Genomic DNA, 23928 nt, shown 5'->3' with positions numbered 1-23928 from the left:
TTAAGAAGAGGTTTGCTAAACATAGTAATGTAAACAGGGTTTCCTGGAGAATGTTTAAAATAATTATGGTAATGTTCTCACCAAAAGAAAAAAAGGTTTGATTTGGAAGCACTATTTACCCGCTACTACATAAGTTCATGCTAATTATACATATCTTTCTTCCATTTGCTAACTCAGGTCCCTAAAAGTACACATTGTTAGCATAGCTCTAGCTATAGTATGTTCCAAAAAATTACATTACTAAAAAAATTTCTGTAATTCAAAGTTTCCAGTGATTCATTATTTAAATAATTATTTTGCATTTTATTTTTTTATTTTGAAGATTTTTATAGGTTTAGTATTTTCTAATAATCTTTTACATGATTTCTTATACTTTTCTTGAATCATTTTTATTTTGCTTCAATTCCCTGAATTTTCTTTTCTTCCTTGCTTCATTGCTCATATTTTTTTTTCTTGTATTTTGCTTCATTGGGTCAACTAATGCCAAAAAGCAGATTCAAACTTGAGTTTTCTTCAATTAATCTTAGTTGTGAGGTTTCATTAAGCAAAAGCAAATTGATTCATAGATAGAATTTCTTACTGTTCATACCATATTTGACATGAAGAAAAATAGTTCCTTTATATAAATGTTTCTTTGTAGATGTTAATGAATGTGAGCATCATCTGTGTGGAAATGGAACATGCAAAAATACAGTTGAATCCTATAACTGTCTCTGCTACCCAGGGTTTGAACTTACTCATAATAATTATTGTCTGGGTAAGTACTTAAATCTACTTTTTAAAAATTTTCAATCCTTTCAGTTGTCTCATGACATACTTAATAAAAATGAAATTAAGGAAGAGAATAGACTTATAAATAAATATACTTTTGTTTTATATTATATAATTATAATAAGTTTAGATCAATCATAATCAATCAATAAATATTTATTAAGTACTTACTGTGTGCCAAGGCAGTATGTTAAACTCTGGGGATACAAAAAGGCAAAGGACCATATCCACCCTCAAGGAGTTTACAATCTAAGAGGAAAGAAAATGTGTAAACAAATATATACAAAGCAAGCTAAATACAGGATAAATAGGAAATAAGACTATTTGTAATTAGAATTACAATTTTGATATAGGCTATGGATAAATAATCACAAAACAAATGATTGCACCAATCTCTTCTGCCAACTGACAAAAAATTAAGTGAAAAAGGCATTCAAAATTACTACTTTTATCACCAATTAATTCAGTCAAAACAGTAAGTCATGAGATCATAAAATTAGAGCGAGATTCTTATAAAACCCCCTCATTTTACATATGAGGAAACTGAAGCCCAAGAAAATTAAGTGACTTGCCCAAGATTACACAGGTAGGGTCAGTGAGGCAATTTGAACTCAGTCCTTTCTTCCATGTCTCTTCATTCTCTATTTATTCCTCTGCATACAGTTGTAACTCTTATACCATTATAATCAACGTATACTGTTCTGCCACTTTTAATTTCTTTATTTAAAGAAATTAGTTTACAAAGAAAAATTTCAAAGCAGAGAATACATTCAGGCTTTAAGAAATTTCGTAAATAACCTAGGAAGAACGTTGCCCCTATATTTTAATCTGTGAAAAGTTTATACTATGTTAATCACAGAGTAAGGTAGTGGTATTTTTTGGTCTCAAGACTCATTTCCTCATTCTTAAAAATGATTGAGTATTCCCCCAACTGCTTTTGTTTGTGTGGATTATATCCATAATATTAACCACATTAGAAAATTAAGAAATTTTGGTATTTTTATAAAAATAGTTTTGATCTCATGGGTCTTTGAGGAATCTTGGGTACCACCAGTGGTCCCCAGACTATGCTTTGAGAACTGGTGATAAAGGGAAGAGTGCTGGATGTTGAGTTAGGAGACCTGAGTTCAAATTCTACTTCAAATATTTACTAGTTATGTGATTTATTAAGCTCCCTGGGCCTCAGTTTTTTCATTGTAATCTCTCTGGTTCTTAGTTTCTTCATCTATAAAATTAGGGACTTCCAGCTCTATATCTGTAATCCTTTGGTAAATTTCTGTTTTATTTTTAAATACAAGCTGTCCTCAAATTGTGAATAGTTCATGTTCTAAAATTTTATGTGTCTCTTAATTGTTTGGAATTCAGTGGGTTGTTTTTTTTTTCCACAGAAATAATTGTGTAAGTAGTGGTTAGGTCTCCAATCTAAGGGTTTTTTTTTTCTTTAAAGAAAATTTTAAAAAGTTGAAAAGGTTTTTTTTTACAATGAAAAGTAATTAAAAACACATTTATGCAAATTAATAATTATTTCAATTCTCCTGGATTTCCCAAACATTTTTCAGAGGATTAGAGGGATATACCCTTTGTCACAATGACATCATTTCCCCCCAAGTCTATGCTCCTTTGTGTGATATTCAGGCTAGATTGCAAATCTCATAGATCTTCTAACTTTTTTTTGGTGGGGCAATGAGGGTTAAGTGACTTGCCCAGGGTCACACAGCTAGTAGGTGTCAAATGTCTGAGGCCGGATTTGAACTCATGTCTTCCTGAATCCAGGGCCAGTGCTTTATCCACTGCACCACCTAGCTGCCCCTTCTAACTTGTTTTTAATAATTCTCTACTATGCTAGAAAATGTATCTGCAATGAGGTAGATAGGACTTACTTTTCCCTTCTCTGACCCTCTCTTATTTGTTATTCCTTTACTTCTTATATCCCTACACAGTTTTTCTATACCTTTTAAGATTTCCATAAATTAGTAAATGCTTAAGAGTATTTCATTCAGCTCCCACTAGATAAGCCATAGACTACAGTTTCTTCTATCCTTATTTCATCTGAGGAATATGGAAACGTAGACTTCTAATTAAAGAATACTTTTTAAAAGTATACTTTTAAAACACTTTAAACATTGCTTATATGGAACCAACCCTAACCTTTGATGAAAAGCAGAACATTTTACATTCTTATTTTCCAAATCCACTTTGAATTCAGGAAATATATAAATTCTATAAATAATCCAAAGTGTCTTTCTGTCTTTTATATCACTAACGTTCTTTACCAGAGTAAAGATTGGTAATTTTTTAGTATACATACAGTTGTATCATTCTGAAACAGAATAATGAAATTTGCATATGAGAGTATCAAATTAAATTCTTACACATCTTGTTTTCCCCTAAAAAGAAGATATTAGGGAAAGATGAATTTCTTCTTAAGCTTCTAGTGCCAAAAACTTATGTTTGCTTTCCTAACTATAAAATTTTAAATTATAGTTGTATTAATGAGTATTTTAGGTATAATATGGCATATATTTCAACATTTTAAATAATTATCCTTAAAAGTTAATTATCAGGGCAGCTAGGTGGCGCAGTAAATAGAGCACTGTCCCTGGAGTCAGGAGGACCTGAGTTAAAATCTGGCCTAAGACACTTGATACTTACTAGCTGTGTGACCCTGGGCAAGTCACTTAACCCCAATTGCCTCACCAAAAAAAAAAAAAAAGAAAGAAAGAAAAGGAAAAATTTAATTATCCACAAAAGTTGTTAACTTCTGTTTTCTTACAAATATAGATGAGCGCAGTTCCTTTTTTGGGCAGGTGTGTAGAAATGGGCAATGCTTTAATGAAATTGGTTCTTTCACGTGTTCATGTAATGAACTTACTCCTGATGGCAAAAATTACATTGGTAAGTATTCCACAAAAATACTCACTATAAAAATCATTAACTAAAAATAAAGAAAATGTCTGTTTAAAAAGAGGGGAAAATGGAGTGGGCCATTCAGAATATATGCATATTGTAGAATTTTAAGTTGAACCAATAATTTGATAATTAGAAGTATAGAATAAATAGACAGACCAACAGATAAACAGATGGATAGGTAGATAGGTAATTAGAAGTATTGAATAGTACAGTCAAAGCATGAGGGTACCCTATCTCCATGAAAGGAGGCAGAGAGGAAAAAAGTTAATAAAAGAATTCCAAGTATGAAATTTGCTATCTATATGCCTAGAATATTTAACTCTAATGATTAAAAAGATATTAAACCTATGTAGAATTTCTGTTGCTATCACTCTATAGGCAGCTTTTTGAGAGATCTCTCATATGTTTAACGTCTCCATCTCTCTATCTCTCTCAAGATACTAATGAATGTATTACCCTTCTGGGCCCTTGTTCTCCTGGTACCTGTCTGAACCTGGAAGGATCATTTCGATGCATCTGCCCTCCAGGTTATGAAGTAAAAAGTGAAAATTGCATTGGTAAGGGCCAACTTTTTTCTGATGTTCACCAATTCTAAGACTAACTGGCACACACTAAATGGAAACAAGCTAAAAATCATAGCAATGGAAACTTCCAATTTCGAAGAGTAGTGGTGGTATAATCCTTGCATAAAATTAGTAATAACCACTGAGGTATGGTCTCTTAAACTTTCAGGAATAATTGAACATAGTCTGATTAGAATAAAGAATACAAAGATCAAACTATCTTACTACTATATCTCCTCAGGATCTGGTTGAAACAGTACCAGACCATGAGCCCAAGAACCCAGAGAATAACAGTACTTGCAAGACCATTGAGCCTTTTCTCAATTCGCACCAGTAGCCATAGTTCAGGGAAGCAACTTTTGCATAGATGTGACCCTAGCAACTTAGTCTCTCTGTGTTGCAGCCCCTGCTTCTTCAGCTGTCACATCTGCTAACCACTCAGAAAAGAAAGTTCTCATAAAAGAAAAAGCCTTAGTATCATCAAAGGGTTAAACATCAGAAACAGATCCAGTTTTATTTATGGAAATAACATTTTAAAAGATGCACCTGCTTTGCCATCACACCCTGAGGACCATTTTGCTGTTGTTGGTGGTGGTGGTGATGATTTTCTTTTTAAATTTCACTGGGAGCTAAAATATGTGTTGGTTCCCTATTAGATTCTACCTGAAGGTGGTGATTGCCTAGTTTTCCTATTTGTATTTCTAGCACTTTGCACAATTCTTTGTATATAATAAGTATTTAATAAATGCTTTTTTCATTCATCCCTATCCCATGAAAGGGTATAGGGTGATTTCAAGGAAGACTAGTATCTCTGGTGTGAGGGCTGCTGAGTCCTTTTCAAGGTTGCTTTCCGCCTCTGGTGTCAACTACACCTGATTCACCAAACTCTCACCTGTGGCTTCAAGAAGCTGTAGCATATGCTGTGGCCACATCTCAATAAACTGTTTCAGCAGCATGTTAAACCAAGTTGAGGATAACCGAGGGGTCTCAAACTCTTGAATGAGTTAGGGGCGTGTCTACCCCAAGCCTATGAATACTTCCTCTGGCAGAATATGCAGATGAGAAAAATTTGTTCCAATGACCAAGAAGGTGGCTGAAGCAGGCCCTATGGAGCACTTAGAGCTTGTTTAGACATCAGACACCAAGGCCATCCACTGCATCCTAAGATATCACCAGTCATCTTGACTTTTGTCTTGCCACTGAACTTTGATGATTCTGAAAGAGAGTGAGGCTGAGGACTTTATGCAACTTTGCCTCACTTAAATCCAATTTATGCATTAATCAAAAGATATTACCTAAAGCATTGTACAAGTGACAAAGCAGTAGGTGTGGATACATTTGGAGCTGTGGTCCCAGCCCTACACAGAGGCAGCTCAGTCGTCTTCTTACTGGACAGCCATAGGGTTCAGTATCCCCCGCAGTGTCCGAGCAGCCTCTTTTAGAATTACGTTGCTCACCTCTTGGCATGAGAAAAGGTGCCCTAAAGATTGTCTGCTTTATCCAAACCTGGAATGCTTGCTGCAGCAGGCAGGGCATGGGGCTGAAACACACAAAAATATACAAAAACTTCTGCAAAGATGATTCCACTCACCATCAGTACATTGTATGTGTGCATGCTTATGGACAGCTTAAATTCCAGTAGACCTGAAAGATATACAGTTCTCGTGAGAGAATTCAGCCCAGATCACATCCAAACCACAGCCCTGGGTGATACTAGGCTGGCAAATGAAGGCCAGTTTACTGAAGTTGGAGATGGAGAAATGTTTTTTTTGGAGTGGCCACAGTGAAAGGGAGCACTGTGATGCTGGCATAGGTTTTTCAATCAAAACTAATATAGTCAATAAGCTTGTTTGTATACCTACCAAAAGGAGTGAAGGGCAATATCATGACAATACGATTGCCCTTTGTAAGAAAGTGCTACACCAACATCTTTAGTGTGTATCTTCCTACCATGACAAACCCTGATGGGGACAAAGAAAAATGTTATAAAGAACTGGAGGGGCAGCTAGGTGGTGCAGTGGATAGAGCACCGGCCCTGTAGTCAGGAGGACCTGAGTTCAAATCCGGTCTCAGACACTTAATACTTACTAGCTGTATGACCCTAGCCAGTCACTTAACCTCAATTGCTTCACCAAAAAAAGAAAGAACTGGAGCCCCTCATCATTATTGTGCTAAAAGAGGACAAGCTTGTAATTCTGAGTGACTTTAATGTAAGAGTATGCACAGACTCAGGACATGGTAGGGAGTCTTTGGGAAGAATTGAGTCAGAAACAGTAACAACAATGGTCACTTATTCCCAAAGACTTATTTCTTGTCACCAACACTGTTTTCTGTTTATGCAGCAAAACTTATTGGATGAATACCCACAACAAACATTGGTATTTAATAGATTATGTCATTGTAAGGAGAAGAGACAGGCAGGATGTGAGGTGACAAAGGTGATGTGTGGCACAGAGTGCTGGATTGATCATAGACTTGTCTTCTCCAAGGTAAATATTCACATTCCGCAAAAGCTATGGGCCCAAGAGAAGATGACTACCAAAAGGCAATGTCAACAGATTAAAACACTTATCTGAGAAGGAACAGTTCCTTAATAACTTAGAGAAAAAGCTGAGCCAGCACATTGTAACGGTAGAGCAGAAAAGGAGTGGGCAGCTTTCAGAAATTTGATGCACCACATTAGATTTACTCATCTGGGCCAGAACACTCACAAACATCAAGATTGGTTGGACAAATTCCAGCAGGATAGTTCATACATCGCTTAAGAAAGCAGCATTTTAACTCCATTTCGCAGGTTATATGGTAAGAAGAGATCATCCCCCAGGAGTTCAAGAATGCCTCCATTGTCCATCTCTGTAAAAGTAAAGGAAACAGATTATCCTGTGACAATCATGGGGGGTTCTCTCTCTTAGTCGTTGTTGGCAAGATTTTTGCTACAGTCCTCCTAGATAGGCTGATCCTTCACCTGGAAGATGGTCATCTACCTGAGAGACAGTGTAACTTCAGAAAGGACTAAGGGACAGTTGACATGGTATTTGCTGCCCAACAACTCCAGAAGAAAGGCCAACGTCTGCATACAATGTTCATCAATTTGACCAAAGCTTTTAATACTGTCAGTTTTGAGGACTTATGGAAAATTATAGCAAAATCTGGTTGCTCAGAGGAGTTCATCTGTATTGTATGTGAGTTTCATGCTGGCATACTGGCAAAGGTTCTGGATAATGGACAATGCTCTCTTACCTTCCCAGTCAGTAATGGAGTGAAGCAGGGTGCTTGCTCTAATGCTTTCCTGCATGATGTTTTTAGCAGTGTTGTCAGATGCCTTCATTGAGGACGAAAATGTCATCAAGGTCACTGATTGAATTATTTAATTTGAAAAGGCTACTAGCCAAGACCAATGTGGAGAGAGTTTGGTGCATTTTTTTGAACAGATGATTATACACTCAATGTAGCCTCTGAGAACAAGATGCAACAAAACTTAAATCAGTTAGTTCTCTGCCGCTTCTGCTAATTTTGAGTGCTGTTGTTAAATTCACTTACCTTGGCAGTATACTTTCCAGGGATGAACACATAGATGATAATGTTGAAGCACAAACGCATTGCCAGAGCTGGCTCAGTGTTTGGGAGGCTCCAGAGGAAAGTGTGATAGAGAAGAGATATTAGACTGCCTGCCAAACTGAAGGTCTATGGAGCTGTTGTGCTGACCTTATTGCTATATTCCTGAGAAACATGGACAGCATCATTTCAGGAAACTGAATGGCTTCCATTTGAATTGTCTTAGGAAGATTCTGAAGATCACTTAGCAAGATAAAGCACCAGACACTAAGGTCATTTCTCATGCTAATCTGACAAGCATTCAAACTCTACTACAGAGAGCACAATTCATATGGGCTGCCACATTGTTCAAATGCTGCATGTATGTTTGCCTAAAGGAAGATGCTCACATGGCAGTCAGAAGTGATACAAAGATGCTCTCAACATCTCTTAATTTTGGAATCAATTCTGTGGCATGGGAGATAATGGCAAGGTAGCACCAAGCATGGCATGCTCTCATCAAAGAATAAGTGAAGCACAAATGCAATAGCTGAAAAGAAATATAAGATGTGCAAATTTAGACACATCACTCCATATGTTCATATGGACTATGTGTACTCAACCTGTGGCAAAGCCTTTTGAGCTCATTGTGGTCTGATCAGCCTCAGTCAGACAATACTGTACCTTAACTCTCACATATAGTGATACACACACACACACACACACACACACACATATAGTTGATCTTCTTCCAGAACAAAGAACTACAACTGAGTAACCAACAAACCAGTCTTGTAAGGCTCATTTCCCTTTATCTTTAAATCAGGAAACCATTGATTTAATCACCATTTATTATATTTGAAAACTTTTTTATTTACTAGTTGTTTGACCCTGAGCAAGTCTTAATTCTGCCCCAGTTTCTTCAATTCTAAAATGGGAATAATAATAGCACCTACCTCATAGGGTTATTGTGTGGATCAAATTAGATAATATTTGTAAAATACTTTGTACTTTGCATACAGTAAGCACTAAGTAATGTTTTGTGCCTCTCTAAACTTGTTTTTTTACAGTTTATTATTTTGCTCTCTGTTATATGGTGGGATCTGTTTTTGTCATTTTTAAAATTCATGTAGATCACTTCTCAAGATTGATTAGACATTTTTTCTTTAAATATATTTGAATAGATTCCACACTCTGTATATAGCATAGGGTTAGGGACTGGAACTGAATTCCCAGATGAGAAAACCCCTATCAGTGCAGGTCAGGAATTTCTCTACAATTTAGAGTCCTAGAGAATTTTCTAAAGCACTAAGAGATTAAAGGACCTACCTAAGATCATACAGTATGTGTCAGACTGAATTTGAACCCAGATTTTCCTGAATTTGAAATCAGTTCTTTATTCATCATGCCTCACTATCATATGTGTTATGGGGGATGATTAAAAATATGAGAGACATAGTTTCTGGGTAATTTAGTAATTTTTATTAATAGACCCACAGGATAACTGGACGTCGGAGTGGAGGGAAGAAAGGACTAAGAAAGAAGGGGAGGACATTGATTCCCCCCCAAGAAAATTATTTCTCATATGTGTGTATATGTATCTGTGTACACACACACACACACACACACACACATGAATGAGACACATTTTAAATTTTGGACAAATAATTATAAGTAACTTTAAGTAAGATTTAGATATTCGTATTTGAAAATAACAATAGCTGGGCGGAGTGAAAGGTCATGGTGGCCGGGTGGCGGGTCTTGGCTGGCGGGCAGGCAGGCTGGAGTGCTGCTAGTGGCCCCTTGTGCACCTGTGGAGGAGCGGGCAACCCCAGCCCCATAGCAGTGGCCTGAGACGCCCTCAAAGGCCGTGTCGATCCCTAGCGAATCGTGCCCAACTTCCAACCCCAAGGAGGTGGCGGTGACGGCTGAGGTGGCAGAGGCCAGTGTGTGGCGCAGGGTCACTCCTGCACTGGGGCGTGGCAGCTGCAGGAGAGGTAAAAAGGCAACGGTAGGCGGGGAAGATGAAAGGTGGCCAGATCAAGCTGGGAGATGTGACGCCACACAACATGAAGTCGTTGAAGAGGTTAAACCAGGTCATCTTTCCAGTCAGCTACAATGACAAGTTCTACAAGGATGTGCTGGAGGTTGGCGAACTAGCAAAACTTGCTTATTTCAATGATATTGCAGTGGGTGCGGTATGTTGTAGGGTGGATTATTCACAGAATCAAGACTTTATATCATGACACTAGGAGGTCCGGAACCTTACCAAAGGCTAGGAATAGGAACTAAAATGTTGGATCATGTATTAAACATCTGTAAAAAAGATAGCACTTTTGACAATATCTATCTGCATGTCCAGATCAGCAATAAGTCAGCAATTGACTTATACTGGAAATTTGGCTTTGAGATCATTGAGATGAAGAAAAGCCATTACAAGAGGATATTACAAGAGCAGATGCTCATGCGCTGCAGAAAAACATCAAATTTCCTTCTCTTGGCCAGAATGCAGACATGCAAAAGACCGACAACTGAACAAATTGCGAATTAACTTTCTTGTACTTGCTTGTTGCCAAATAAAAGAGAGGCCCTTTGGGAAAAAAAAAAAAAGAAAATAACAATAGCTAACATTTATATAGAGCTTGAAGTTCTGCAAAACACTTCTATCTTAACTCATTTATGTTCACAACAAACCAACCCTGTGAGTAGGTGCCAACATTATCCCTGTGTTACAGATAAGATACAGAGAGATCAAGTGATTTGCCCAGGAGCACACAGCTAGTAAGTATTTGAGGCAGGTTTTGAATTTAGTTTTTCCTGACTACAAATACATTTTTAGCTACTATGCCACCTCTTTTACCTTTTTTTTCTTGCAGTAGTCTTAGGATTTAAACATAAACTTTTTAGTAAACATAGAATTTTAAAAATTGTAATCTTGTGTCTTTTTCCCTTTATTTTATAGGTATAAATGAATATAGTGAAGATCCCAACATCTCCCTTTTTGGCTCTTGCATAAATACTCTAGGAGGTCTCCAGTGTGTCTGCCCCACAGGTTTTGTATTATCTGACAATGGATGGAGATGCTTTGGTAAGGTTTAAAATGATAACTCAGTGTCAGTATTGACCTTTTTGTTCCTACTTAATTCCATAATGGATTTTTGTTTTCATCATTGCAGATACCCACCTAAAATACACCTACTATAATCCCTACACACCTTATTTTATGCAATTCTTGACCATGTTTTCAATATAATTCTCCATAGAGAATCAGACCAACAAGATTTCCTCTGTTTGTTTTTTTTTAATATTAGGAGTACTATCATTTCATTCTTTTTTTTTTTTTTTTTTTTTTTTGCGGGGCAATGAGGGTTAAGTGACTTGCCCAGGGCCACACAGCTAGTAAGTGTCAAGTGTCTTAGGCTGGATTTGAACTCAGGACCTTTTGAATCCAGGGCCAGTGCTTTATCCACTGCACCACCTAGCTGCCCCTCTCATCTCATTCTTAATGTAAATCCAGTTCTCTTTTTTTGCAGTTAGATAGATGATAGATACATAGGTAATATATATGTGCCACATAAATGCATTACAAATATTCACATATGCATATATGTATAATATCTTTCATCCCACTGCTCATTATTAACATTCTGTAACTTATTCCCACAGTGGAGCTTTCCTTTGGGTTAGCCATTGGCCATTGGGTTTGTATAATTTTAATTCTTCTTTGATCATGATGTTGCACAGTTCATGTTAATGTCACAAAAGGAATAATTATGTTAAAGAAATGAACTTTTGAGGTAGCAAACAGTTTGGTATCATTGAAAAGAGTACATGGCTTCTATCACCCCTCATCCTGCCACTCAATTCTGAGTCTACTAGGACTTATCTAAATTAATCTATGAATGAATTTAATGGATTGCATCCAGTTTTATGTCATACTCTAATCAATATGTACTTTTTATCAACTTTATTTTACTACTTTGAAAATTTGAAACAGTTTCTTTTACTGTGTTCTGGAGGCTTTATATTGTTTCAGAGCCTAAAACAATTAGATGATGGCATCAGCAAATTAGAGCATCTAGATAAGCTACTCTGCAGTTGGGAGTCTTTATTTTGTTTGAGCTTTGCAAAAAACTACTTTCAAGACTCTGGTGACATCTTAGGGGATCCTTCCAATTTTAAATCTCACTTTAGAGAAGCATTCAGTAAAGCATCTATTATAAGATCTATGATTTGACTATTCAGATGTTATGTAAAAGCTTTCTAGGTTACATTTTGTTATATCGGGTCAAATACTATTTTAAAATCAAGAACTAATACATCAAAATCAAATTCTAATATTCCGTGCACTTTTTGATCATTTGTTTGGCTATAAATACATGACTTGCTATAGAAAATTACATGAAAACATCTACTTGTTCTCTTTTCATGTTTGTATCAAGTATACGCTTAAAATAGACATATCTCATTTTCATAATGATTTTTAGAAGAAAATAAAAAACAAGCATGTTAGATATTTTCTTAATCACCTTTTATTTACCTGTATTTCTTTTGTAATTTTTCTTTTTGTGTTATATCTTGATAATAAATGTCCAATCATTTCTAAAATTGTATTGACTGATTCATCAGTTCTTGCTGAGCCAAAATGGCAGAGTAAAAAAAGGACTTTTGCCTAAGTTCCCTAGCACATCTATTCCACAATAAGCCAGAATGAATTCAGAATGAGAAAGCCAAAGTCAATTTGTCACACGACCTAAGGTTACAGGGAGCCATTTTTCCAGTCCAGGGCTGCTTAGGAAGACAAACAGGCTGTTTTCTTTCACAACCTGACTAATGTGGAAATGTTTTGCATGACTACACAGGTATAACTTATATTGAATTGTTTGAGTTCTTAAGGGTGGTGGGGAGGGAGGGAGGAAGAGAATTCAGAACACAAAGTTTTAAAAATCAACATTAAAATTGTTTTGACATGTGATTTGAGAAAAATTCTAAATAAATGGAAAAAAAAAGAAAGAAGGAAGACAGAGGGGCATATAGACATTGTGGGGGCTGACAGGCCACAACAACAGGAAGGATTCCAGTAATGAAGCTAGGACTAAATACCAGAGTAAGAAGTACCAGGGCAGAAGACTGAACTATTAGTGGGAGCAAGAACAGATGCCATCTTGCAGTACCCACCCCCAGGACACAGTTCCAAGGTGAAAAGGAATGGTCATAAGAAAGCAGGGGCCCTACTTGTGTAAGGAGCAACAAACAAGTTCCAGAAATAGCCATGTTGCTCTGAACACAGGAGTAAAGGGATGACACAGCTTTCATTGTATCACAATACTTTGGAAACATTGAAAACTTGCAGTCCCTCAGACTAAGCCATGAAAGCAAGGGAATGCCATAAAAGGACAGAAACTCAGGCCAGAAATGCTTGCCCCCTTCCCTCCCCAAAAAAGTGAGCAGAGTCCAATACTAATATAAAGTCCAAAGTCAAGAAGTAAGCTAGGAATATGAGCAATCAAAAAAGAACCTAACCATAAAAACTACTGTGGTTGCAAGGAAGCTCAAGATTCAAACACAGTAGAAAATAATGACTTGAAAGCATATACAATCAAAACCTCAACAAAATGTGTGTAGAAATAAGCCCCAAAAGAATTGCTGAAAGAGTTAAAGAAGAAACTAAAAAACAATTTAAAAAGACAAATGAGGACAATGGAAGTTATGAAAAGAGAATTAGCATCTTGCTAAAAGAGGTACAGAACCTTACCTAAGAAGAACATGACTCTTTCAAATTTAGATTAGTCCAAATAGACTCCATGAAATGTCAAAAAAACAACAATAAAACAATTTGAAAGACTAAAAATAAAAGAAATATGAATATCTCATAAGAAAAAAAAGCAATGACCTAGAAAATAGATCAAGGAGATATAATTTTAAAAGCATTAAACTACCTGAAAACCGCAAACAAACAAAAAAAGAGCTAAATACCATATTCTAAGAAATTATAAAAGAAAACTGAACAGATATCTTAGAACCAGGCATAGGGAAACTAAATATTGGAAATATCCTCTGGTTTACCTCCTAAAAGAAATCCCAAAATGAAAACGCCCAAGAATATTACGGCCAAAATCCAGAACTCTTAAGTCAAGGAGAAAATACTGCATGCAGCCAGAAAGAAAAAAATTCAAATACCATGGCGGCATAATAAGGATCACACAAGTTTTAACTGTCACTAGTCCTGTACAGGTATATCTGGTGTGCCCTCTCATGAAGACATTATAACTTATCAATGACTTTCCTCAAATGTGGTGCCTGGAGTCAAACACAATACCCCAGATGTGATTTGATCGGGCAGAGTAGAACCTATCACTTCTTATTCCAGTAAGCTTTAACACATTAGATTTCAACTTCCATATCACACTGTTCACTCATATTGAGCTTCCAGTCAGCTAAATTAAATAGATATTTTTCAGGTGAATTGCTATCTAGCTATTTTGAACTTTGGAAAGTGACTTTTTAAAAAAAATCCAAATGTACGTTAAATATTTTAACCTAAAGATGACAATATTTAACATATACTTACTCCAGTATGTAATAAAATACTTATTGCATCACTCTTTATGACAGGAAAAAGAAACTGGAAACAAAATGTATGCCCATCATTTGGAGAAAGCAAAAACTCTGCCATATTAATGCTGTGGAATATTATTGAGTTATGTCTAATATAAGGAATTTTAAAAATTATAGGAAGATTTGTATGAACTGATCCAGAGTGAAATGAACACAACCAAAAGAACAATATACATAACTACAACAATGTCAATGAACAGATTAAGACAATCAAACTCTAAATAAATGGGAGAAAAAACCCATTGATAATCCTAGAAGCTAGATGATGAGGCATGCCTTCTTTACAGCAGACAAGTAGGGGACTTGAGGGGAAAATATTATTTCCATTGTAAGTTGTCATCATTATATCAGTTTTTATTTTTCTTATGAGGAAAGGGTTCAATCTGGAAGAGAAATTTTTATTTCATTTTTTCTGGGAAAAGATAGTTATCTAAAAATAAAAGGCATCAATAAAATGAATTTTATAATAATTTTTACTGGGACCCCTGTGTAGGAGGCTTCTGGTGAAGATTATCATTTATCAATATAGATACCAGACACATTCCATACAACTTAAAGCAAGAAACATATAATGTTGCTAAAAATATCACCAGCAACAACTTATGTGAAAGGAGTGGCCTAAATGTTGTTATGCAGGAAATCTATTATCATATTATCTTTATTCTTACAAAGTTAAAAAAAGGGGGAGATAATCCAAGTGCAATTTTGGGAAAATGTTAGAAGTCCTAGAGAAAGATCTCCTGTATAATTGGTAGATATTGAACATTTATGATAAGACAATTGAGAAGAGTCATAGAGAATATGAAAAATTGTCTTCGCTGTTTAAGAAAATATCCACATCAACAAAATCATGAATCCTTTGAACTATGTTTTTAAAAATTTCTTAGTTTCTTTTTTGCAACATGGTTAATATGGAAATATATTTTGCATGATTTCATATGTATAATGCATATCATATTCCTTTCCTTCATAGTAGGAGGGTGAACTGGAGGGAAAAGAGAATTTGGAACTCAATCTTTTTAATGTTGAAAAATAAATAACAAATTAGTATGAGAATAAAAATACTGTGTTCATATTTGATAGTTACTGAATTTAAAATGACCATCCTAATTCACTTTTATAACTTTTGCCTGGAGTTTTATATTTTCCATATATTTATGGTAAAGATTAACTTTCTGGAGACAGCTAGGAAGCACAGTGGATAAAGCACCAGCCCTGGATTCGGGAGGACCTGAATTCAAATCCAGACTCAGACACTTGACACTTACTAGCTGTGTGACCCTGGGCAAGTCACTTAACCCTCATTGCCCCACAAAAAACAAACAAACAAAATATTAGCTTTCTGTGTGATTTATTTCACTGAGTAATGCATCCTACTTTCTAGATTTCTATGATGTTGGGGCAGAAAAGTATTTTTCCTAGGATACGATATGATGTGATAGAAAAAAAAGTACATAGAGGCTAACTACAGCTTCTTTATCACATGTTAGGAGCTTAGGATTCCTGTCATTGATAAATAACATCACTTATTGTAGTCATTGTAGTCCATGTGGTGATAAACCTCACTGAAGATTATAACTGAGATGACAGAATTAAGTCCATGTTTGAACTGGCTAAGAAACCAAGGTTATTTCCATATACTAATGATGCATCAGAATAGGACGTGAATAGATAATTTCTTAGTTTTATTTACACAAGTCTTAATTCACTTATAAAATTTAACAAGGCAAGGAAATAGAGATTGCCATTTATCATAGAGTAAGATATTATTACAAGTAACAATAATAAGTATTTTGATATTTCCAAATAATGTGTTTAAATTAAACTACCATATTAAACTGTAACCAACTAAAATCTTTATTCAGAGATACTTGCATTAGAACATTTTATAATAATCTTCCTAAATGATTAGTCATTTTACATTTTTTTTGCACTGCTTAGATACCCACCAGAGCTTCTCTTTCAAAAATTTTGAGAAGGGAATGTGCACAGTAGCAAAAGGTTTCAATACCACAAAGACAAAGTGTTGTTGCAGTAAAATGTCAGGAAAGGGCTGGAGTGCCCCTTGTGAACTGTGTCCCAAAGATGAGGAAGGTATGAATTTTAAAACACTAAATGATTTTTGAATAAGAAAGAAACCAATCTAACTGCTAAAATGAAATTATTTTAACGTACCTAGGCAGTTATGTTTCATTGAACAATTTAATAGATATAAGTTCTTCAAAATAGTTAACAACTTAGATAAATGTATGTCTAATATACAAGTCAGTGATTACTTTACAAATGTTAGAATTACTTGTATTCAAAAGGAAGAATTTAGGAGGCAGTAGAATAGGGAAGTCATATTGAGAAGCTGAATCAACATGATGATTTTTCGGGAAGATACTATGCAGTAAAGAGAAACAGCAGAGGTAAATTATAGGCCAGTTTGCAGCAAATACGAAGCTATCAGACATGCTTCTTTGGATGAAAAAAGGTAAAATATAAAGATGGAGAGGTGCAATTGAGTTGATATATACTGGAGGAATGTTTGTGTAAAACACTGATCCCTCTTTTCAAATATGTTGCTGTTAGATTTTGCTTTTGAAATAAACACATATAGAAAACCAAGGACAGTTTGCAAATACACACAGTTTGGGAATTGTAAAATAGAAGCAAAGCACATATTTTAGTTTTTTAATGGAAAAATAACTATTCAATGATCAGGATAACTTGAAATTCTTATGCAATATTTCTCTGCAGTTGCTTTCCAGGATTTATGTCCATTTGGCCACAGAATTGTCCCTCATCTTCTTGATACACAGGAAGGTATTATTTAACTTTGTTTTAGCAAGAAATTCATAAATTCTCATCTAACAATTGCACGTTCCTCTGCTGTTCCACAGAATACATCTACCTACTTGGCAAATTGTGACACTTTGTTGAAAATAGTACTAAATTACATATCTGAAAATTTGTTTGAGTCCATCGAGTTTGTCAATTGAAAAAAACATATAGAAGGTTCGGAATTCTGTTTTTCAGATGTCAATGAATGTCTTGAAAGCCCAGGTATTTGTTTAAATGATCAGTGTATCAACACAGATGGATCATTTTGCTGTGAATGTCCTGTAGGTTACAACCTAGATTATGCTGCAGTACACTGTGTGGGTAAGTGTTTTATTTGCAGAATCACATAATATTAAAGTAGAAAAGAGGCCTTAGAGATTACAGAATCTCAGAGATATAAGAACCTCAGCATCTATCTTCTCTAATCCAAGATCCCTCTTGCAGTATTCCCAACTAGTGGTAATTTAACCTTTAGTTAAAGACTTCTGATGAGAGGAAACCCAGTAATAAATGAATTATATTTATTAAGCATCTGCTATGTGCAAGTTACTGGTGATAAAAAAGGAAAAACAAGTAGTTTACACTACCTCCACCCATTACTCTTGTATATATTTAATTGTTATATCATCCAGTTCAACCCCTTTATTTTACAGATTAAATAGGGATACAGAAAGGTGAAATGACTTTCTCAGCAACAAATGTAAAATAAATCTAGCTGGAGCCAGCTTGTGAAAGGCTTTCAAATGTATTAGGAGTTTAGATTTTATCCTAGAGACAAAAGAGTGACATTGAAGAATATTGTTCAGGATAATGATGCAGTTATATATATGTCCTTTATAAGGATTATTTTGGCATCTATGTCAAAGATGCTTTGAAGAAGGAAGAGATAGTAATCAAGGAGGCCAGTTGTTAGAAGACTATTGCAATAGTCCAGGTGAAAAGTACCGAGGACCTGAACTAGTGTAATGGATATATAAGTATAAAGAAAGAAGTGTGTAAGTGGTGTGATGATGGTTGTATATAAGAAGTGGCTTGGATAGAACAACAAGCACAAACTATAGAGTTGGCAGAGGAACATAATTACCAGTCTTAACCCATTCTTCCTTTGTTTTGCCCAAAGCCATATTCATATTCATGAATTATATATTATAGAATCTGCATATACATTGAATTTCTTCATAGAATTATAGTGCTCATACTTCAGAAATAATTTATACTATATGGTGACATATTAATGTGTAAATCTACTCTTTTCCTCAGACTTTGGTGTTAATGACAGTCTTTTAAAATAACTTTTTTCCAAATTTTCTTACATTCCAGATACAAATGAATGGTTAGTTGGGAATCTGTGTGGAAATGGAACTTACATTAATGTTATTGGGAGTTTTGAATGCAACTGCAATGATGGATTTGAGTCAGGTATCATGATGAATTGTGAAGGTAAGCCTTTATTTTCTTGTCCCTTGTTTTTCCATGATAAGAATATTTTTATTTATAATGTAAAATTATTTTGATGTTCTTTGCTTGTTTGTTTTGAGGTAAGGGAAAATTTATTATTTCATCAGTATGGCTAACTATATAAAAATTCCCTTCTACTGATGCAGACCAACAATTCTTCTATAACTGAGAAATTGAGACTTGCCTACAGTAACAGAGATATAATATATGTTAGAAGCAAGTCTCGAACCTAAATCATCCCGATTGTAAGAAATGCCTGTGTACTACACCATGCTTACTCTCAAATTTTATTTACTTTAATTAAATATATCCTTCATATATATTCAGTGAACATGGCAGATAATATTATCACCATTGTACAGGTTTAAAGAGGTTAAATTCCATACCAAGCATCACATCTTAAGCAATGGTCCATGAGCTTAAAGGTATTCTGATTCCTCATTCAGTGTTCTTCCCACTATGCCAGTGCAAAAAATCTTAAATATTTGGTTAACCCATAGCCTCTACTCAAAAAAAAAAAAAAGCTTCTCTTTTTCTGCTACCACCATTACATTTTTAATCTACATATCTTTTATCTCATCTCCATATATCACAGTGAGATAGATACTCTAAATTGGTCACACTACTACTATAGATGTGAACTTAGTGTTCACAATTAAATCTTATTGTTTGAAACTGCTTCAGTGTTCCTTCTTCCCTCCTTTGGTTACCAATTTCAAAGGAAAAAATAATTCAACTAGGCTCAATCAAATTTAACATTTATTAAACACTTATTATATATAAGTCTAGTCACTGAGAAAGATATAAAATTTGTATAAAGAACAATTACTTGCCTTCATGGATCTTACAGTCTAAGTAGAGGATAAATGCATAAGTAGAGATAATAATACACAATAATATGTGATAACAATTAGATGCAAAACAGTGCTGTGATATCTGTGGGAAAAATTCAATGTTATGTGAATAACAGTGTCTAATGAACATCCATCATTTAATTAAATAGACCATTATATTGAGAATGTATTTGCATTTTTATTACTGTTCAGACATCAAGGAATGTGCCCAGAATCCACTGTTATGTGCTTTTCGCTGCATAAATACCTTTGGTTACTATGAATGCACTTGTCCTGCTGGATGTACCCTAAGGGAAGATCAAAAGATATATAAAGGTAATGATATTTAATAAGTAAATTCTAAGCCGTACTTAATTTTGAAAGTAAACAACCTAATGCCAACAGTGCTCATATTGGAACTATAGTTATTCCAATTCTTAAATAAATTTGGCCTAGAGTCGTATTCATATTTGCTGTCATATTATATGCCATTGATTAAATAATCTTCATCTAAGCATTTGAATATCTGGTGTTTCCCTGCTTACCTTGAAGTTAGATTAGAGGGAGACTGTGGAGTGGGGTAAAAAAATATATTATGGGATTGTTATTATACAATACAATTATATTAAAAAAGACAGTTGTACTCTTCTTAGCTTCATGTTATTAGGAAGCTTTTTAGAAATCTGGCAAAACTGTTTTAGCCATCCTGAGTTGTGTTTGTTTGTTTTGTGGGTATAGGGGAAAATCATTTCCTTAGTCTCACAAGATTTAGTTTACAAAAGAAAACAAAACTTTAGTTTATAGAGCAAAATATAAATATTATTTTAAAATACTTGGACTTGAACTTTGAACATGAACCTATTCCCAAGTATTCGGTTACTTACAGATCTAGATGAATGTGCTGAAGGTTTACTTGACTGCGAATCCAGAGGCATGATGTATAAGAATATGATTGGTACTTTTATGTGTATCTGCCCCACTGGAATACCCCAAAGACCTGATGGGGAAGATTGTATAGGTAAGGTTTGGAAAAAGACATTGATATTTATTTTTCTGATACAATAAAAAGAGAAAAGATCAAATTGAGTAGTTTACTCCAACAAAACATGGCTCCTCCATAGAGAGACAGTAGTCAATAAATATGAGCCTGCAAAATAAATCGATGGGTCAGCCTGCTTTCTCTTTCATTAAGTATTTTGTTAAATCTTTAAAATTAAAAAATTCCATTTTTTCCTCCTACTCTTTAGCCATTCTTAGTAAACTTAACCAAATGTTTGCTTCTGGTTCCTTTTGCAAATTATTTAATCTTTATGTTAAATGTTGCCAAGTGTTTCAAAGCTATATACAGTATCCAAATTCTTCATTTTTAGTCTTATAAACTCTTCTCAATTTTAACCTACAAAGACATGAAAGCTGTTTCCAATAAACTGTCCCTGGTGACAAAAAAATGTACTTTAATATTTAGTTAAAAGTTTGACAGATTGTTATTTTGGGATTTTTCCATGTGAATTTTTCCAAAATGATAATATAGTTTATTCTGGCACAGTGCCATTAAGAAATTATTTATGGGAGAGCCAAGATGGTAGATTAGAGGGAGCAACTCAGATAAACTCTCTCAATATTCCTCTCCTAACAACTTTAAAATAATACCTCAAGTCAAATTTTGGAGCAGTAGAGCCAGCAGAAAGGTCAGGGTGAGACATTTTTCCAGCCTAAAAAATCTTAGAAGGTTGGCAGAAGACATCTTTGAAACCAGGATAGAGGCCTGTCCATAGTACACACAGGGACAGCAGCAAAAGTCACAGTTCCAGTAGCAGTTTCAGGATCTCCTAGGTCAGAGACGGTAAGGGGGGTCAGATAGCTGGTCAGAAACTACAAGGGACCCTTTGCTGACACTGGGTACAGCTGGCACTATGCTATTGCCCACATACAGTTCTGAGTCAAAGTTCCAGGGCAGAGAGGAGTAATAAGGGTCAGTCACAAGAGAGTAGGAGCTATGGTCTTACTTCTGAGGCAAAGAAGAATTCTAGTGTTGGTGGCTCCTGGGGACCAGGGGCCATTCCTAGGTAAAGATGAGAGTGAAGACCAGGAGAGCACCTTTCCTGAGATCATACCACCTTGGAAGCAGCAAAAACTTGCAGATCTCCAGAGCTAACTCTGAAAACAGAAATATGAAAACGGCCTTAATCTTGGTACAGTGCCTACCCATTCCCAGCCTAAGTTTAGCATAAATTTGAAAGTCAAGAAATAGCATGAGAAATTGAGCCAATAGCAACAACAGGGGGCAGCTAGGTGGCGCAGTGGATAAAGCACCGGCCCTGGATTCAGGAGTACCTGAGTTCAGATCTGGCCTCAGACACTTACTAGCTGTGTGACCCTGGGCAAGTCACTTAACCCCCATTGCCCCGCAAAAAAAACAAACAAACAAAACAACAACAACAACAACAACAACAACAACAACAACAACAACAACAACAACAAAAAGAATTTGACCATAAAAAACTACTTGGTGACCAAGATGTAAAGTCTGAAGAAGACAACTAAGATATAAACTCAGAAGAAAACACCTGCAAACAAACCCTCAAAGACAAATGCTAATTGGACCCAAGACCAACAAGAATTCCTGGAAGAGTTAAAGACAAGAGTAGTATAGGAAAAACTGGAAGGAAATGAGAGTGGTGCAAGAAAAATATGAATAGAGAATTAACAGCCTGGCAAAAGAGGCACAAAAATACTGACAAAAAAACCCACACCACCTTAATAAAACAGAATTGGTCTAAATTAGCCCAAAAATTGACTGAAGAAAAGAGCTCCTTTAAAAGCACAGTAGGGCAACTGGAAAAAAAGGTACAAAAGCTCACTGAAGAAAATAATTCCTTAAAAATTAGAATTAGGCAAATGGAACCTATTGATTCCATGAGAAATCAAGAAACAGTAAAGTCAAAAGAATGAAAAAATAGAAAAAAATTGTAAAATATCTCATCAGAAAAACAACTAACATGGAAAATAGATTAAGGAGAGATGATTTAAGAATTATTCAGCTGCCTATAAGAAATAGCAAGATATCATCTTTCAACAAACTATAAAGGAAAAAGGTAAAATAGAAATTGAAAGAATCTATCAATCTCCTGAAAGATACCAAAATGAAAACTCCCAGAAATATAGCCCAATTTTAGAGCTCCCAGGTCAAAGAGAAAAGACTACAAAGCAGCCGGAAAAGAACAACTTAGATACTGTGGAGCCACACTCAGGATCACACAAGAGGATTTTTACGCATTCCTGATGAAAAGACCAGAGCCGAATAGAAAATCCAATTCAAAACAAAATTCAATAGAAGTATAATGAGGTAGATATGAAAGAGAAATCATAAAGTACTTATGATATATAAAGCCATAAGGGATTTAAAACTGTTCATATTCCTATATGAGATGTTGATACTTAATAATGACTCCTAAGAACATTATCAATATTAAGGAAATTATAATGAGTTTACATAGAGGTCGTGGGTGTGAGTCAGTTATATTGGAATAATCTCCCCCCAAAATTAGAAATTAGTTAGAAAAAGGAATGCACTGGCAGAAGGGGGAAGGGAGAGATAAAATGGGAAATATTTTCTCATATAAAGGAGGCACACAAGGAAGAACTTTTACAATGGAAGGGAAAGTGGGGCAGGTAATACTTGAACCTTACATTGGAATTGGTTCAGAAGCCAGGAGAAAAATGTACATATGTATGTATGTATGTATTTGTGTGTGTGTGCACAGATAGTTGTTTATAGAAATATAACATAATAGGGAAATAAGAGGGAAGGGCATAATAGAAAGACTAGGGGGTTGATAAAAAGGATGACTGATTACAGAAGTCAATGGTAGAAGCAAAATAAACTTTTTTTTTTTTTTTTTAGTGAGGCAATTGGGGTTAAGTGACTTGCCCAGGGTCACACAGCTAGTAAGTGTTAAGTGTCTGAGGCCAGATTTGAACTCAGGTACTCCTGAATCCAGGGCCAGTGCTCTATCCACTGTGCTACCTAGCTGCTCCCAAAATAAACTTTTGAAGAGGAACAGGATAAAAAGAGAATAAATAAGAAAATGGGATAGAGAGAAATACATAGTTATTAATCATAACTAAATGCCAATGGGATGAGCTCACCCATTAAACAGAAGTGGATAGCAAAATGGATTAGAAACTAGGATCTAACAATATGTGTTTTGTTTTGATTTTTTTATGAGACATTTGAAAAAGACACACACATTAAAGGATGAAGCATAATCTAATAAGCATCAGAGAAACTGAAAAAATGGCAGGGATAACAATCATGATCTCAGACAAAGCAAAAGCAGAAATAAATCTCAGTTTTAAAATATAATTGGGGAAACTACATTTTGCTAAAAAATACTACAATCAGTGAAATAATA

At 35.1% G+C, this 23928-nt stretch overlaps 1 protein-coding gene and 1 pseudogene across 1 annotated transcript in view; both read left to right on the top strand.

The window, feature by feature from the left end:
* Nucleotides 1-23928, top strand: part of LOC122750520 (fibrillin-2-like) — a 137203-nt gene that overhangs the window by 72264 nt on the left and 41011 nt on the right. Inside the window, exons 20-29 of the mRNA XM_043997270.1 lie at nucleotides 641-757; nucleotides 3547-3666; nucleotides 4119-4238; nucleotides 10741-10866; nucleotides 16338-16490; nucleotides 17139-17204; nucleotides 17418-17543; nucleotides 18543-18662; nucleotides 19727-19849; nucleotides 20400-20531. Coding sequence (XP_043853205.1) covers nucleotides 641-757; nucleotides 3547-3666; nucleotides 4119-4238; nucleotides 10741-10866; nucleotides 16338-16490; nucleotides 17139-17204; nucleotides 17418-17543; nucleotides 18543-18662; nucleotides 19727-19849; nucleotides 20400-20531 — 1203 coding nt within the window. The remainder of the gene's footprint in view (nucleotides 1-640; nucleotides 758-3546; nucleotides 3667-4118; nucleotides 4239-10740; nucleotides 10867-16337; nucleotides 16491-17138; nucleotides 17205-17417; nucleotides 17544-18542; nucleotides 18663-19726; nucleotides 19850-20399; nucleotides 20532-23928) is intronic.
* LOC122734812 lies at nucleotides 9803-10313 on the top strand (annotated as a pseudogene).

Source organism: Dromiciops gliroides, chromosome 1, assembly GCF_019393635.1.
Source record: "Dromiciops gliroides isolate mDroGli1 chromosome 1, mDroGli1.pri, whole genome shotgun sequence".
Taxonomy (NCBI): Eukaryota; Metazoa; Chordata; class Mammalia; order Microbiotheria; family Microbiotheriidae; genus Dromiciops; species Dromiciops gliroides.
Note: the sequence above shows the minus strand (reverse complement) of the source record. Positions and strands in the feature narration are given on the sequence as shown.